Source organism: Nyctibius grandis, chromosome 22 (assembly GCF_013368605.1).
Source record: "Nyctibius grandis isolate bNycGra1 chromosome 22, bNycGra1.pri, whole genome shotgun sequence".
Taxonomy (NCBI): domain Eukaryota; kingdom Metazoa; phylum Chordata; class Aves; order Nyctibiiformes; family Nyctibiidae; genus Nyctibius; species Nyctibius grandis.
Window position 1 is genome coordinate 8644709 of NC_090679.1, and position 16818 is coordinate 8661526.

General features: G+C 60.7%; 3 protein-coding genes across 10 annotated transcripts in view; 1 reads left to right on the forward strand and 2 right to left on the reverse strand.

Moving 5' to 3' along the window:
• The window catches only part of ANKHD1 (ankyrin repeat and KH domain containing 1), a 120999-nt gene extending 115182 nt beyond the window's left edge, over window positions 1–5817 (forward strand). For 7 of the 8 annotated variants that reach the window (XM_068417298.1, XM_068417300.1, XM_068417299.1 and 4 more), the window contains 4 exons: window positions 736–900; window positions 1360–1406; window positions 5396–5566; window positions 5730–5817. In XM_068417298.1, coding sequence (XP_068273399.1) covers window positions 736–900; window positions 1360–1406; window positions 5396–5549 — 366 coding nt within the window. In that variant the 3' untranslated portion in view covers window positions 5550–5566; window positions 5730–5817. Of the gene's footprint in view, window positions 1–735; window positions 901–1359; window positions 1420–5395; window positions 5567–5729 lie in introns of those variants that run through there. The other variant, XM_068417305.1, reaches the window with a different exon arrangement.
• Window positions 5818–6743: 926 nt separating this feature from the next.
• SRA1 (steroid receptor RNA activator 1) lies at window positions 6744–8227 on the reverse strand. The gene is made up of 5 exons (XM_068417267.1): window positions 8171–8227; window positions 7970–8095; window positions 7487–7698; window positions 7218–7326; window positions 6744–7140 (listed from the first exon to the last, which is right to left on the reverse strand). The coding sequence occupies exons 1-5, from the start codon at window positions 8193–8195 to the stop codon at window positions 6953–6955; spliced, it is 660 nt and encodes a 219-aa protein (XP_068273368.1). The 5' UTR covers window positions 8196–8227; the 3' UTR covers window positions 6744–6952.
• Window positions 8228–8365: 138 nt separating this feature from the next.
• APBB3 (amyloid beta precursor protein binding family B member 3) lies at window positions 8366–13073 on the reverse strand. Its single transcript, XM_068417255.1, has 12 exons — window positions 13025–13073; window positions 12059–12249; window positions 11672–11748; window positions 11355–11412; window positions 11036–11176; window positions 10518–10651; window positions 10184–10298; window positions 10011–10098; window positions 9784–9867; window positions 9536–9651; window positions 9203–9385; window positions 8366–8569 (listed from the first exon to the last, which is right to left on the reverse strand). Exons 1-12 carry the CDS (start codon window positions 13071–13073, stop codon window positions 8366–8368), a joined length of 1440 nt encoding a protein of 479 aa, XP_068273356.1.
• Between the last annotated feature and the right edge of the window lie 3745 nt (window positions 13074–16818).

A 16818-nucleotide genomic window follows, 5' to 3' on the forward strand; every position in this document is an offset into this window, starting at 1 on the left:
TGTATGTTAACGCTGGAAAGTAGCTTGAGGCAGATGGCTGTAGCCAAGCCAGGGGCAGCTCAGCCACCACTGGAGGAACGTCCCGAGGATGATGTGCCGAACAGCAGACCTGCTCACAGCGTGTTTCAGAGGTAGCTGTAGCATGTGCTCTTGGGATCTTCTAAATTGCAGAGCAGCAATCATTCAAACACGGGAAAGAAATCTCTAATTGCAAAAAGCTGCTCTGTAACTTGCTCTTTCTGAACTGGAAGAGTATTTTAGGTGGCCATCAGTAATTTATAGAAAGTCTGCAACTTGGAGTCTTGTAGGTGAGCCTACATGAGCTGTACATGGGCTTTGCTGCAGTGCAGCCCCTGGCTGCAGCCCTGCGTGCACCAAGGTTGTCATGTGCTGCGGAGGTGAGAGAAGGGAGCACCGAGATCACTGTACAGCTGCTGTGTCTGGCTTTATGGGGCCATCTGAAAGCACTGCGCAGGGGCTGCTGCATACTGGCAAGGTGCAGTTTTGGATAAATGGATAAAGTGCCTTGGATCTCAAGCTCTGAAGCATCACCATATTCCATACTCTGCCTACGGGTGCAGCGGTGCCCCGTTTCCTGACGGTGCCAAGAGATTTGCCAGTAGGTGAACGTTACGTATGGCTGTGAACTGCCTCTGTCCTCGTGACAATCGTGGGGCTACGGTCATCCTTCAGAGCTGCCTTCGTCACCAACGGTGCTTGCTCTTGTTCCCTCAGGGCCTACCGATTTCCATGTACGGTGGCACTCTCATACCCTCGCACCCTCAGCTAGCGGACGGCCCGGGAGGCCCCCTCTTTAACGGGCTCCATACTCCAGATCCCGCCTGGAACCCCATGATCAAAGTTGTCCAGAACTCGACAGAATGTACTGATGCTCAGCAGGTACTGTGGCTGCTTTTTTCCACCGTTGCTTACCTGGGGCTTTTTACAGGGTTGTGCTTTGGTTTATTTTTCTTCATTTTTGGACGCGTGACGTTTTTCCAGTTCTTTGATGCTAGAATTGAGATCGTTTGCATGACTTTTCCCCTACAGTGTGCATATGTTTATAAAGAATATATGGTGCTATTCATTCCAAACCTTTCAGGTATAATAAGCAGCATTTCAAGACTGCTCAGCCAGGTAATTGACTTTGTTATAAGCGAGAGGCTTTATATCCATCCTCGGCATCTTGCAGGTTGTCAGTCAAACCTTGGCCAGGGCTGAAGAGGGCTCCCAGCCTTCGGACGGTCAGGTTGTGTTGTAGGGGGAAGCCTTAAGCTTTTCCTCTAGTGGTTAAACGCTCGGTTAAAGGAAATTTTATTTGTTTTCATAATAGATTTGTCTTTTTATTTCTTGCTGTAGATTTGGCCTGGCACCTGGGCACCTCACATTGGAAACATGCATCTCAAGTACGTCAACTGATTTAAGGGGGTCTATCCTTTTTTAGCCTGGTTTGGGAATCTTTCTGATCTTGAAGAACCCTGGGGATTTTTTTAACGTGCCTAACTTAAGAAATTTCCTGTGGGTTGTAACAATGGAAACTTGATTGCCCGTTGTATAAGAATAAATTGATTTACCGATACAAACTGATTTTGTTCTCCAGTTAGTTTAGCCATTTTGAACTTGAAAATCAGACAGAACTAGTGCTTTTGGCTAAACACTACTGAACGCTCCTTGTATGCGGCAGAGAACTAGCTGATGACAGGATTTCAACCTTTTAGGGTGGTAAATACATGTATAATTGTTTACATACTTAAAAGGAAAAGCTGAGTAAATTTCTTGTCGTATAGTGGCTCCACTTTATGTAGCCTGTATTAATGTGAAATATTTACCTGAATATTCAATAAAAGGTGAACAGTATTTCTAGGTTGTGTGTGAGAATTTTGGAAGAGGCTGTATGTTGTTGTCAGCAGTAGCTGCTGCTGTGCCCAGCGATGTAGCTTTGCAGGGTCACGTCGTGAGCACGTGGGTGCAGTCAGGGTTTGGGGGAGGGTTTTGAGCCGCAGTCATCTGTGATATGAGGTCTGCTGAGTCCGTCCCCCTGCTGCTTGTTAGCCTTTTATTTTGTGTGTGTGTGAACGCAGTTGTGCGTTATTTTTTATTCCTTCTGGATGAGCTCTGCTGCTTCTAGCGCTCGTGTTTTTCCAGGCAGGTTGCCTGAGAGATGAGGTTTTGTTCAGGGGCTGGAAATAAGGGCTGAGTTGACACCGTGGCGACTGATAGCATCTTAATTTGCGGGAGGTAAATAGGTAGCTCATAGGTAAATGCAAGGTTTCTTCACCTGACTCGCTGTGACCAGCTGCCTAGAAGCAGATCTTAAGAAAGCAGAGACCACTTCCCACTAGAGAAAAACGTGATGGATTGAATTCTAAGCTTCGTGTAACATTTTAAATCTGGTAAGCTCCTCAAGTCCTTTCTGTAAGGAAGATGGGGATTTTTACTCGGATGCAGAAGTTCTCCACTTTCTGCACTTGGATTGTGCTTTATTTCTGCTTTTGCTCAGTGGCGATGCAGTAACTACGCTGAATATTTGGTCTGTTCCTCAAGCAGGTAACTACAGTGCCCGTAGTGTCCAATCCAATGGACCACGTTGGCCGGTCTCTCAGAACAGCCTGGAGAGTTGGGCGGGGAGAAATTTAATGAAGTATAACAAGGGCAAGTGTAGAGTCCTGCATCTGGGACAGAAGAACAACCCCATGTACCAGTACAAGTTGGGGACAGACCTGTTGGAGAGCAGCGTAGGGGAAAGGGACCTGGGGGTCCTAGTGGACAGCAGGATGACCAGGAGCCAGCAATGTGCCCTTGTGGCCAAGAAGGCCAATGGCATCCTGGGGTGTATTAGAAGGGGGGTGGTTAGTAGGTCAAGAGAGGTTCTCCTCCCCCTCTACTCTGCCCTGGTGAGGCCGCATCTGGAATATTGTGTCCAGTTCTGGGCCCCTCAGTTCAAGAAGGACAGGGAACTGCTAGAGAGAGTCCAGCGCAGAGCCACGAAGATGATTAAGGCAGTGGAACATCTCCCTTATGAGGAGAGGCTGAGGGAGCTGGGTCTCTTTAGCTTAGAGGAGACTGAGGGGTGACCTCATTAATGTTTATAAATATGTAAAGGGCAAGTGTCATGAGGATGGAGCCAGGCTTTTCTCAGTGACATCCCTTGTCCTGTCAAGGGGCAATGGGTGCAAGCTGGAACACAGGAGGTTCCACATAAATATGAGGAAAAACTTCTTTACGGTGAGGGTGACTGAACACTGGCACAGGCTGCCCAGAGAGGTTGTGGAGTCTCCTTCTCTGGAGACATTCAAAACGCGCCTGGACGCGTTCCTGTGTGACATGGTCTAGGTAATCCTGCTCCGGCAGGGGGATTGGACTGGATGATCTTTCAAGGTCCCTTCCAATCCCTAACGTGCTGTGATTCTGTGACTTCTCCCCTTCCTCCACCTTCTCCAGACTAACGCTTACAGACAGCAGCAGAGTTTCCCCGGGAAAACCATGAGGAAGGAGCACTGAAAACCCAAAGCGCACGAGCAATATCCGAGTACCGCTGGCAAAAAATAAACCTCAGGAGTGCTACGGGATGATATATTCGGATATCTTTTCCTAGGATTTGAGGAAGAAATGCAAAAAAAATTGAACTGCTGCTACCCCCCCCCCCCGCCGTGTTAACAGTAATTGTATAGAAAAGAGTAGTGCAATAGGGGTTTGCTCTGGGGTGAGTCGAGGGGGAGGGGTGGGGGGAGGGGCCTTAGGCCCCTCCCCCACAACTCACCCATATGGGGCTTCATGGCTGCAACGGGCACCACCTCCTCCTGCCCCATCCCAGGGAGCCACCATCTCCCCATCCCGGAGGGCTGCAGCTCCACGCCGGGTGGCACCGTCTACTCTACCACACCGGGGGGTAAGACCCAGCACGGGGATGGGGTTGTCCCTTGAACTGAGCGGTGGCCTTGGCCGCCCCATCCCTGCCTCATTTAGGCAGCTCCTTCCTGAGCTGATCCCTTCCTGAGCTCTCCACCTTTGTCCCTGGGGGCGTGGGCACCTGCTCTGGGCACCAGATCCAGGCAGGCCCATGGGGTGGTGGCTTCCCTGGCAGCCCAGAAGCGGAAAAAGGAACCCCAAAGCTTTGTAGTAAGATGGGGCTAGAAGTTAGGGCCGTCACTGTCCCGTGGTGCTGGGGGGGAGCAGGCAGAGGCAGTGCCTGGTGCTCCCAGTGCTGGGCAGTGGGCTGCCGGCAGCACCGCTGCGGTGGCGGATGCCGCGTGGTCCCCCAGGTCGTGCCCCGGCATGGCTGGCCAGAGCAGGGGGAGGTGCAGGGAGGTAGCGCAAGCAGGCTGCTCCCACCCGAGTTCCCCAGCCCTGGGCAAGGTACGGGCTGGCGCGGCTCCCTTCAGGGGTACCTTAGGCCTGTCCCCCTTCCAGCGCCCTGCCAAAGCCCCTGGTTCAGCCCTTGAGCAGGTCCTTGTCTTTGCTGTCTGCAGGGTAGCGTGTCCCGGCCCTCAGCCGGGCACGTTTCGGTTGAGCTGCAGACGCCCACCCTGTGGGCGCTGGCTCCGTTCTGTGCCTGCGATAAGCTTATCTGGGGCCGGGAGCCAGGCGCGGTGCTGGCGGGGCCGCCGGTTGTGGAGCGTGTTTGTGTGCGGGGAAGGGCCCGGCCCGCGTGGGGGCTCTGGGCTGGCTGCCGCACCGGGCAGGGACAGCCGGGCAGCGGAAGGCAGGCCTGGGCCTGGCGCGGGGCAGCAGACGCGGTACACGGGCTGGGGCGACCTCAGGGATCGCTGGCAGGCGTGCGGGGCACGGGGGGAGGCAGCGGGTGCCCTGGGCTGGCGCTGCCCTGGGCTGCATGCCCGGCAGGCTGGCACACGGGAGGAGGTGTCCCATGGAAGCCAGCGCGCTGTCCCTGCGCAGGGCACCGCAGGGCGGCTCGCTGGCTGAGATGGTGGGGATGGGCCCCTGTGTACAGCTCCCCGGGGTGCCAGCGGGGGGGCACCCAGCCTCTGCTGTTTGATGGCTGCAGGGAGCCACCCCCGAGCCGGCCACCTGTGGGCAGGGTGCGCTGGGGACCTGCCTGCTCCCTGGCCATGGGGCTCGGGCTGTGCCGAGTGCCCCGGGGCTGGCCCACAGGCTTGGCTGCGGTGTCAGCTGCCATGGGGCACCCGTGTCGAGGCCGGACCCCCTGCGCTGTGCCCTGGCAGAGCTCCCGGAGCCTCGTGGGGAAGAGCTGCTGGGCAGGACGGGTGTCCCAGTCTGCCGTGTGGGAAGCCCCACGGTGGCTCCGGAGCCAGCCATGTCCCTGAGCTGCGGCCAAGCGCTGGGTCCCACCACCTGCTCTGGGCTCAGGCCGTGGTGCTCGGAGACGGGGGCGGCCGGGGCCGGCAGTGCCTGACACCCCCCCTGCTTTTGGCAGGTACCCGCATCATCTACGACCGCAAGTTCCTGCTGGAGTGCAAGAATTCACCCGTGGCCAGGACCCCTCCCTGCTGCCTGCCCCAGATCCCCGGTGTCACATCCCTGGCCCAGTCCAGCCTCGTCAAGCTGGAGGAGCCCAAGGAGCGGAATGAGCACGAAGCCATGCCAGGTGAGCAGCCCCGGCACCCAGCTCCTGCTGCCACGCTGGGGCACGGGGCTCCCGCAGGGGCGAGGAGAGATCCCGGCTCCAGCTCCTGCCCCCTTTGCCTGCACGTTTCTCCCAAGGCAGCCCCATCCTCACCCTGGCCCTGTATCCCTCTGTGCCCTTGCAGATCAAGACCAGTTTGAGATGGACATCTGAGTTTCCAGCTCCCCGTCTCCAGGCCACGGCTGGGCCTGTTCCTGGGCCTCGTGGAGGTGCTGGCACTGTGACCAGCTGGCTGCAGCCCTCTCTGATGCTGGGGATGGATGTGTGACACCTCAGGCTCTAGCACAACTGGCTGGTGCAATTGCCTAGGAGCTCATGCTTGATCAATAAACACCATGAAACCCCTCTGCTGACCCGGTGCATCTCTGTTGGGGCTCAGCTGGGTCCTTGGTGCCGCAGGGAGGGGAGCTAAGAGGAGCTGAGCAGCACCAGGAGCCCTTTGAGGCTGCAGAGGATCTCTCCCTCCTGCACCGTGACCCTGCAGGCTGGGGGTGCTGAGCACAGGGCCTCAGGGGCTGCTCCCAGGCGTGGGGTGCTGAGCACAGGGCCTCAGGGGCTGCTCCCAGGCGTGGGGGGCCCCGTGCAGCCTGGCCCAGGGCACCCCGCTTGCTGTCCAGGGCAAACATCAGCACCCTGGGCTTGCCTGACCTGGTGGGCAGCACAAGCATGGTCATGTTTCCCTCCAGATCTCCCTCAGCCTGAGGCCACCCAGGTCTCTCAGGTCCCAAACTTGGGTCTGGGCCGTGCCAGGATGGGCAGGAGCCCGGCTGGGAGCACGGGCTCTAGCCGCAGCACAAACCCTGGCCATGCCAGGCTGCCCTGGGCCCCCTCCTTGGGGGCTGTCGCCTCCTGCAGAAGAGCTTGGCCAGGTGCCTGCGGCTGTGGGTCCCCCCTGCTGCCAAAGGCAAGGCCAGGGCGCGGGGCCAGGCTTTGCCAACTGGGGCAGCAGGGAAACACATTGCTGCCCACTCGACCTGGGGGTGCTGCCAGGGGCATTCCTTCCCTTTGTGTCGGGTGGGCTGGGAATGCCCTGCCAGGGCCGTAGCCCCTTGGCCAAGCCTGAAGCTGCCACAGCCACCCCCACCTGTCCTGTCTCCTGCTGCTCTTGGGAGAGAACCAGGAACCAGGACCCGTCCGGTGCCAGAACCCCAGGGCCGGGGGCAGGTTAGTGCTGTTTATTAAACGTCACATAGTGAATCGCCACTAAAATGTCGCAATGATTAAAATCCCCTTTTCCAGGGGGAGGACTGGGAGGCAGAGGAGGTGCCCAGACTCCCTCGGGGCCCTTCTGCCGGTGGCCCTGGGCAGGGGCTGCACTGCTCACAATCCACAGCCCCGTCGCTGCCATCAGGGCCCCTCCTGGCCCGGCTCGGTCTCGGCGCTGCCCTCCGGGGCCGGCTCCGCCGCAGGCAGGTTCCTCAGCTCGGCGATCAGGCGCTTGACCCCCACCAGCCACTGGCTCACCTCGTTCACGTGGTCCACCATGAGCGAGCGGTGGATCTCATCGGCCGCGTCCCACCGCTGCCGCTGGAGCTCTGCCAGGAACGGGGAGCCGGGCAGTGGCGGGGCGTGGGGTCAGCCCTCCGGCGGGTGCCCCCTCCTCGCCTCTCACCTCGCACCAGGAGGCTCATCCTCTTCCTCACCGGGGCCGACAGCTTCCCCTGCGCCCACGCCTCCCCCAGCACCGTCAGCCGCCGCCCGATGTCGTCGCACACTTGTTTCTGGAAGCAGAGATGAGCTGGAGGGGACGCCTGCCCCCCGCCAGCTCCGGGGAGCCCCCGGGGCGGGGCCGGGCCGGGCCGGCTCTCCTCGGCCCCCACCGACCCCCCGGGAACGGGCCACCCCCCCCGGGGCCCAGGCGGAGGCCGGGCCGTGGCTCACCTGCACGGCAGGGCGGCAGGCGCCCAGGGCCTCCCTTAGCGGGGCCAGGACCGTGTCGGCGGGCAGCCCGCACTCCTCCTGCCCCGGGCCGGCCGCCACGCTGGGCCGCCCGCTCCCTGCCCGACGGCCGGGGCTGCCGGGCCCCCGCGGGGGCGGCCCCAGCGCTCGGGGCGGCGGCGCAGCGGGGGCAGCGGCCGGGCCTGGAGGGGCACCTGCAGGGCAGAGGCACCGGCGCGGAGCCCGTCAGAGGGGCCCGGCAGGAAGGGGGGGAGGCAGGGCCCAGGGCCCCCTGCCCGGGGCTGGCCCTGCCCTGCGGCCATCGCCCGGCCTCCGCACCCCCGGGGGCCACCGGCCGGGGCCAGCCCCAGCGGCCCGGCCGGGCTGTGACCCCCGCCCGGGATGAGGGGCCGGGACCCGCAGAGGAGCGGGGGGGCCCGGAGCAGCCCCCGGTTGGGCGGAGGGTGCAGGTTTGGGGGTGCTGACCTGGAGGGGTCCCCGCGGGCGGAGCGGGGACCCGGCGTGTGAGCGGGTTCCGCCCGGGCCCCCCCGCCCGCGCCTGCAGCCCGTAGGAGAACTGGGGGGGGTCGTTCCAGCCGCGCTCCTGGTTCCCTGCGACAGCAACGGGGCGCGGTGAGACCCGGGGGGGGGGACACACCCGCCCCCCCCCGGCCGCCGCCCCCTCACCCGGCTTCACGTAGGGCTCCGCCATCCCGCACGTCACGCCCGGCCGCGCCCCTTCCGCCCGGTGCGGCGGGGCGAGGCGGGGCTGGGGGGGGCGGGGCCGCGCGTGTCCCCGCCCCGCCGGGGATCTCGGGGGGACGGGGGACGGGGACGGGGCCTCCGGCTCCGTCCCCGGCCCCCGGCCCCCACCCCGGCCCGCTATGGGGTGTGGAGCAGGGCTCGCCTGACGCGGAAGGCCTCCAGGAAGGAGAAGAGGCCCCGCTTGCGGGCACCGGCCCCCGCCGCCCCTCCGTTGCCCCCGCTCGCCTTGGTCGCCCCCCTGGCAGCGTCCCCCGAGGTCCTTGTCACACCTTTCGCCTTAGTCCCCGGTGCAGCAGCCACCAGGCACTTCTGGTACTGCACCTGCGGGGACATGAGGGACAGGGCGTGGGGGAATAGGGTGACGTCACTGTGACGGGGTCACATGCAAGGTGGCATGACCATGGGGTGGGACATGACATGGCACCGCTATGGGGTGGGACACAACGTGGTGTGGCTGTGGGGTCACATGCAACGTGGTGTGGCCATGGGGTGGGCTGCAACGTGGCGTGACCATGGGGTTGAACACAACATGGTCACCGTGGGGTCAGACACAACATGGAGTGGCCATGGGGTGGGACACGACATGGTGTCACAGTGGGGTTGGACACAACACAGAGTGCCTGTGGGGTCACACTCGATATGGTGTGGTCATGGGGTGGGACACAACATGGCATCACCATAGGGTGGGACACAAGACAGCATGGCCATGGTGTCAGACACAACACGGCATCACTGAGGGGTTGGACACAACCCAACATGGCACCATGGGTTAGACATGGCACCATAGGGTCAACTCCCTCCTGCCCCTGCTGCCCTCCCCAGGGTTGGGTGTCCCACCCAGGCCCCCACCTTTTCCCTCCCCCGCCCACCGTCCCCAGGCCTTGCCTCCTCCTCGGGGTGTCCCCCGTGGGCTGGGAAGCTGGGGGGCCTGGGGGATGCCCCCCTCCCGCTCACCATGCAGGCTGCCTGCACCGCCTCCGAGATGGTGCCCGCGTCGGGCTCGCACCAGAAGGCCGCGCACTGGAAGCGTCGCCCTGTGTCCACGATGAGCGCGAAGGTGTGGGCGTCCCGGCCCACCCCCAGGAAGGTCACGTACCGCACCTGGCACTCCCAGATGTGCGCAGCCGTCTCCTCGTCCTCCTGTGGGGACACCGTGGCCCATCCACCCTGGGCACACCCTGGGCAGCCCTGCCACCCCTGCCAGGTCCCCTCTGCCATGGGGGCTGCCTGGCCCACCCCAGTGGCAGCAGGGCGCCCGCTTTGGCCAGAGCCCCCGTCCCCTCCCACCTGCGCAGGGTGCACCCTCATGGCCGTGTCGGACACGCGGATGAGGGAGGGTGTCCAGCACTCCCGCCCGGGGCCCCTCGTCAGCTTCTCGATGGCCTCATTCAGCACGTCCATCCCTGGGGAGCAGCAGAGCCCACCCCCATCAGCCCCTGCCCCCACAGGCAGGGACCGCCCGGTGCTAGGGCACGGCCGCCACGGCGGGGGGTTCTCGGGTGCCCCCCGGCCGCAGCGGGGCCAGCAGCGCTTACCCATGGCCCTGGGCACGGGCAGGCTGCCAATGTACAGCGCCTCGTAGGTCTGCATCGATTGCCTCACCGCTTCCAGGATGTCCACTGCCAGGACAGAGAGGTGGGGGGGACCCCCCTGTGTGCTGCCCTGTCCTCAGGGACCCCGGGGACACACCGGACAGGCCAAAGGGCTCTGGCGCTGGGCATCCTGCTGCTCGAGGGCAGACTGGGGACAGGGGGCACGGTACCTTGCAGCGGCAGGTCCTCGGGGGAGATGGGCTCCAGCGTGGCGGCTCGTGGCAGCCCGCTGCTCACTACGGCTCGCTCAGCCACAATCTGCAAGAGACGGGGGTCCCGGTGCCTCCCCTCACCCCAAGACCCCCAGGCCATGCCCACACCCACCGGTGCCCCTGAATCCCACCTGGGAGCACATCTCGTGCAGGGCCTTGGCGATGCCCTTGGCGGGCACGTTGCAGTGGAAGACGTGACACTTGAGGACGCAGGTGTCCTTGTCACTGGCCACGAAGGCAAAGTCTCTGCAAGGCCACCAGCAAGGCAGTGAGACCCCAGCAGAGGCAACCCCTCCCTCCCCGTGCTGCCCCCCAGCCCTGCACCCCCTTACCTGTCCCTGCAGCCACGGCGGCAGTCGGGGAGGGAGGAGAGGGGACAGGTTACTGCTGGGTGGTCCCTCCGCAGCAGGCAGAGCCACCCCCAGCCCCTGGCCCTGCCCCAGCCACCGGCTCTGCCCCAGCCACTGGCACCTGCCGTTGTTGCAGCCAACACCCCAGACACGGATGTTGAGGATGGGCTGGCGGTGGATGAGGCTGTGGTCGAGGGGGTCCACCAGGCTCATGGTGTCCTTCTTCAGGATCATCACCAGGTCCTGGCCCTGCAGAGGGTCAGTGGCTCCCTCAGCCTGGGCATCCCCAGCACCCAGCCCACATGTAGGGACACCTCATGTCCTCTCAGACCCAAGCGTGGGGACAGCCCTGCCCTTCCCCCCCACCCTGCCCCAGCCCTACCCAGATACCATTCCTGTGTGTGGGGACAGCCCACCCAAGCACTGTTCCCAATGGACAGCCCTGTCAGACCCCCCTGCCCCACACCTGGGACCACTGCACAGGTGTCCTGTGTGGAGAGAATTGACTCTGCCACTGGCACTGGTCCCTGCCCGCCCCCCATAAGCATGGTCCCCGTCGGTGAGGACAGCCAGCCTCAGCAGCAGTGGCCCTGGGGTGGGACCCTGCCTGGCAGCACCATCCCAGGCTCTCACCTCGCCCCGGTTCTCCACAGAGCCCTGGCCCTTGCTGTTGGAGAGCTGCTGGATGCAGTTGTTGACGGCGATGCTGCTCTTGCCAGGTGCCAGGTCCTCCTCAGGGATCTCCACCCAGCCCAGCGAGCGCACAGCAAAGCACTGAGCAGAGACATGTGGGGTGTCAGTGCCCGGCCAGCACAGCCACTCGCATCCCGCACCCCTCCCCATGCCAGCGTCATCACCCCTGTGCTCCCACCCCTGTCCCTGCCAGCTGCTGCCTCCCCCTCCTCCACCAGCCCAGCCCATGATGCCGCAGTGAAGCCCCCGGGTGCGGTACCTTGGAGCCAGGCTCTGCGCTGTGCTGGAAGTCATCTCCGTGCCAGGGCAGCGAGGTCCTGCGGAGGGATGGGGAGGTGAGGGGACAGCTCCTACTAAGCAGCATGGACCTGGGGCACCCAGGCAAGCACCAGGATGTCCTGGCACTGGCAGACCCCCGTGCCACCAGCTGGGAAGCATCTCATGGAGGTGACCAGTGTGGTCCTGCTGGCTCCAGTGTGTGGGGTGGCTCTGGTAGGGGACACTGGGGCTCAGCATCCAGTGGTGTCAAGGGTCAATGGTGCCCCACAAGCCAGCAGAGCGTGTGGGAAGCCCTACCTCCGGGACAGAGAAGCCATGGGGCTGGGAATGGGCCTGTCCTTTGCCGAGTGCTTTGCCGTGGAGGCCTGGCAGTCCTGCAAGAGAAGAGGAAAGGGGTGAGGGCAGCAAGAGAGGCTGGCAGGAGGCACCAGGCAGGAGGCCTCCTTTCCAGGACAGCAGCGCCTCAGCTTGTGGGCATCCCATATAGCCAGGATGAGGCCAACATGGGGCCTGATGGAGCCTTTCAAGGGAATAGCCCTGGCCAGGAATGGGCTGAGGAGGACTTTGGGGGTGACAGAGACAGGCCTGCTCCAAGGGGAGACTGGACCAGCGCTGGCCAGAGGGCCCTGCATCAGGCTCCTGCCGGGGGGTGGCATCCAATCCCTCTCCCCCCCCATCTCCTACCATTCCCTGGAGCGTCTCCTCTCCATCAGCCTCCGGGTGCCCTCCTGGGCCGGTGGTGTGGGTGGGGTGCTGCCACTGCGTCGTGCCAGTTGGCACATGCCAGTAGTAGGTGCCCAGAGAGTCACGGATTTTCCTCCAGCCTGGGGGGAGGTCAGGGTCTGTCTCCAGGCTCTGGTCACTCCAGAGGTTATCTGTGCAGAGGGACAGTGTGAGGCAAGGTGGCGGGGAGAAAGGTCCCTCAGCTGCAGGGTGCCCTGAGAAGCGAGCAGGTCCTGCAGTGGCCTCTGGGTGCACGGCTAGGCGCATGGCCCAGGAGAGAAGCACAGCGAGGGAAGGCTTGGCTTGATGCCAGAGAGGCTGCGGTAGTGACAGACCCCAGGAAAACGATTGGTTCAGGCAGCAGCAGGAGGAGTGGGGTGACCCCGGGAGGGGCACAGAGCCTGAGCCTGCCAGGGAAGGCACCCTGCAGGGGTGCCCAGGCAGGGCGCAGGGGTGCCCACCCCTGCCAGCATGCAGTCCCCAGGCCTCTGCCAACACCCCAGGATGCCCGAGACCGCCTTCTTCCCAGAAAGGGTTTGAAGACAGACTCCCCCCCCCCCACCCCCCCGAGGTCTGGGAGGAGGGAAGCAACTTGGAAGGTTAACCCCCTCCTCCTCCCTGCACCCCCAAACCCTGGAGATGTCACGGCTACGAGCCCCCGCAGCGCAGCAGCGAGCTCTGCTCTTGGGACCGTAGCCCCAAATCTGCAGGGCTCGGCGTGATCCCTTGGTGGGTGCTCCCCGACCTTGAGAGGGGCGGGCGGCGGCTCCGGCCGGCCCCCCCTCAGCGCTGGGCCCGTTCAGCACCGCGGACAGCGCCTCGGCGCTGTCCGCGGTGCTGAACGGGCCCAGCTCTGGGCGGGCCCGGCCCAGCCCGGACCCGGACCCTAACCCACGCCCCGACCCCCTCCCCACCGCCACATCTGACCGTCGCAGTTGACGAGGACGATGGCCAGCATGTAATCCTTGCCCAACATGGCCCCGGTTCCCGCCCCGGCGTGGCCGCCCGCCCGGGCCCCGCCGCTTCTCCAGCCTAGACCCAAAGATGGCTGCGGTGGGAGGAGAGGGACGGGAGGGGTGGAGCCAAGGAGGGGTGGGCGGAGCTGCTTAGGAAGAGGAGGGGTGTGTGAGATGAAACCTCAGGATGCAGGAGGGGATGTCTCGGCGGTGTTTGGGGAGGGGAAGGGGTGTTTGGGTGCCCAGAGGGGTTGCCGGAGTCTGGAGGGGCAATGAGGTGCTTTGGGTGTTTTGGTGCAGAAAATGATACACTGGAGCGAGGAGGGGGTGTTCGGTTGCCAATCGGGGTTACCAGGATCCAGAGGGGTGGTGAGGTCCTTCAGGTGTTTTGGTGCAGAAAATGGGACACTGGAGCGAGGAAGCATTTAGGGCAGGAAAGGAGGTTTGTGAGTGCAGTAGTGGGTTCAGGTCAGCCCCTTGTGCCCTTAAGTTCATCCCCTTCCCCTCCATGCACCCTTATGTTTCCTCCATTCCCCTCCCTTTCCCCACAGATATCCCTTATTCCTCTCCATCCATACTTATTCCATGTTCATTGTCTTCCATGCATGCTCAGGTCCTCCCATTTCCCTCCCCTCTGCGTTCCAGCCTCCTTCAGTCAGTACTCCAGACACCTAAATGTGCATGCTGCTCATCTTCCCCCTCTCACCAGTGGCCGAGAGCTTTGCATCTCCAGTTTGAGACTTCTGTTTTCCATGCTACCCTGAGCTGACAATCCTGGTTGGTGCTCAGTACCCAGGGACAGAAGCTCTGGAGACATGGAGCCCCCATGTGTTCTTAGGGACAAAATCCTTCCAAGCTACAGGTGCCTGGTGACATATTCCAAGATGGTTTGCTATGCATGGTATGTCCAGACAGTCTCAACCTTTCCTTCTTCAGAGCCAGAAGCTAGTAGTCCTGGATGTAGCCTGTGTCCTTGGGAGCCTCCCATGCCACCTCAGCTGCCCTGCTTCTTTCCACGGACAGTTGTCCACAGAACCTGTGGGTTTTGGAAGTGCAAAATGATTTTTCCGTGCCTGTTCCCTCACTTTCAGCAAGGTATTGCCTCTTTGCTCAGCCTTGTTCACCCGCTCTGTGGGGTAACATGCCCCTAATTTTGTGAGACACACTTCCCTCCTACCCGCGTTTGAACCTTGCTCACATCTACTGGCCTAAGAAAGGCACCAGCTGCATAATCCAACCTTGTAGTCATCCACAATCATTTCTGTATCTTCTGTTGGCACCTGCTTTTTTGGCTACAAGCTATTTCTTCTGCATCTGTCCAGAGCTAGTGCGGTTTCTGAGACCCCATTCAAGCACTGTGTCCTTGGGCCATGTATTGTCTAACCATAACCCAACCCATCCCAACACAGCAGGAGGCTCGTGGCTCCCTGCATTCAGATGTGTCTGAGACGCTGGGAGTCAGAGGGGGCCGCAGACCTTGCCTTGAGCCCTGCTTTGCCCAGACCAAGTGATGCTTCCTCTTTCCAGTTCCCAGAAGCAAGCTCACCCCTACCAGGAACACCCTCATGGTGACTTGTAACACCGTGATATCCTTTGCTGCACGTGTCTCCTTGTCCTTAGTTCAACATGCATTTCACCTCCAAAAACCAAGCTTGGCTGATCAGACAGCAGCAACCCTGACACAAACTGTTCCCACTCCTCTTCCTGCTCAGCAAAGCCCACCAGGGTGATTTAGTGAAGGCAACTCACCTGGCAATGTCATGAAGCTCAAGGGCAATGATGGCCTATAGTGGTATGAGACTTATGGTGGGATGCAGAGGGAGGAGAATTTGGGGATGGTGCAGAGCACAACCTAGGGATGGTATGAAACTTCATATGGGATGTTTAGGGGAGTGGACATAGGAAGGGGAAAGGGAGGGATCAGGGGAGGAACAAGCACAGGAAAACAGACAGAAAAGGGAGAAAAGGCTTCGGTGGCATGTAAGCAGTGGTAGGTATGCTTGCCTGCCTGAGCACCTTGTTTCATCACTGCAGCCTGTCCTACGCTCTTACTAAATCACATTTCTTCTGTGCAACTGCGCTCCCCGCTCCAAGCCTGTGTTTTTGACCAGCTGGTGAACCTCAGACTGGACCAGCTGCTCAGTAGGACATCTTGATGCCCAGTATGACAAAGCCATGTAGGGTCCAAGGGACCTGAGGGTCTGAGTGCTGGCCACCAGAGACTCACGTTCAGAGCCTGTAAGTGTGCACGCACACATGCATGGGTGGTTGGCCATCTCCCAGGTGGACCGGCCAGTGCACAGGACAGGCAAGAAGACCCTGGGCAAGGTTTCCCCAGTGTCTCTCTGCAGAATCAGGGATAGGCCGTGTGCTGGTTCCTGCAGTTCACCAGACTCGGCTCCCTCTAAGGTAAAACCCCTTCAACCATGGCTTAAATTGACAGTCTGCTGCCTGAGTTGTTTGCCTTGTGATGTGTCCTGATTTCTTTTAATGCCTGTGGGTAAGCCTACAATTGGGGTCTCCATTTTAGACGTCTATGGCATGTTATTTTAATGTCTCGGCTTGGGTTGAGCTGGACAGTGTGAGGGCAAGGGTATGATCCTCTGTCTAACAAGATACCCATTCCCAACCCCAAACAAAGATGACGCACATCCTTAGCATTGGAAAAGTATATTTTTGGATGTCAGTGTAGTGGAAAAGTGGGCAGCTGTCTCTGAGGAATCCCAGCGAGTCTGTGAAGTAGGGCATTGTGCAGCTTATGTACCTCCTTGGGAATATGGCAAAGGAGGCCAAATGAGCAGGACAGCCTTTCCATCAGCTTGGAGGTAAATAATACCCTAGGAAGCTTTATCTTTCATTGCTAATGATTTTAATGTCTTGCTGAATTTTTTTCAGCTCTTTGAGTGCTTCCTTGTATACTCAATCACAGGGCTGAGATTCAGCTCGGAGCTGTTTCCAGCTGCACGAAGACCCACATGTTCAGGGTAGGGACGTGGCAGTGAAGGAGATGTGTGCCTGTGGTTATGTGCCCACATTGCACAGCACACCCCAGCGTCAGCCTCGCAGCCCCTGCTTCTCGCAGGCCACCGAGCCAAATTAGGCTGGTTTGGTGATGCTGGCTGCAGCCCTGCATCACCCCCAGCAGTGATGCTGTGCCAGGAGCTGAGCTGGGGGGGGAGTGGCGTGGAGAGGGGATCGCTCTGCCCCTGCTTCTGGGCATCATCCGACAATGCCTCTGAGTCTTGCGAGCGAGAATCTGAAGCAGGACTTGTTCTAACGGAGTTTTGCCCGATCTCAGCTCTGCAAAGCCCTGCCTCTTCACAGATACCTTTATTTCCATTTTGCTCTCTGGAGTGTTGGTTTACCTCTTCACACAGGCATTGATTACCCACACTAACATTGTTCTGTCTGTCGTCAGGCAGCAGGCAATGCTGTGTGGCTCTGGGGCTGATAAAAGCTGAATGCCAGCTGCCTGGGGAAGATTTTTCTTGGTTCATATGAGGTAGTATAAGGCAAGCCCTCATACTCCTCAGGGGAAGGTATGAGACATCTAGTAATTCTACAGCTCTCATAATTTTCTGGTGTTGGCCCTAAAGACAGAAAGAATTGGGTTTGGTTTCGTTTTGTTTGTGCTTGAAGAAGACATAGGGTGGCAGGTGTCATTTTTGGTGCTGGGCTGGAGACCAGAACTCTTTTTTTTACTGGCCTGAATAATGAAACCCTGGAGAAGGGGCATAAGCTTTCTCCTTGACTTGACTCGCGATT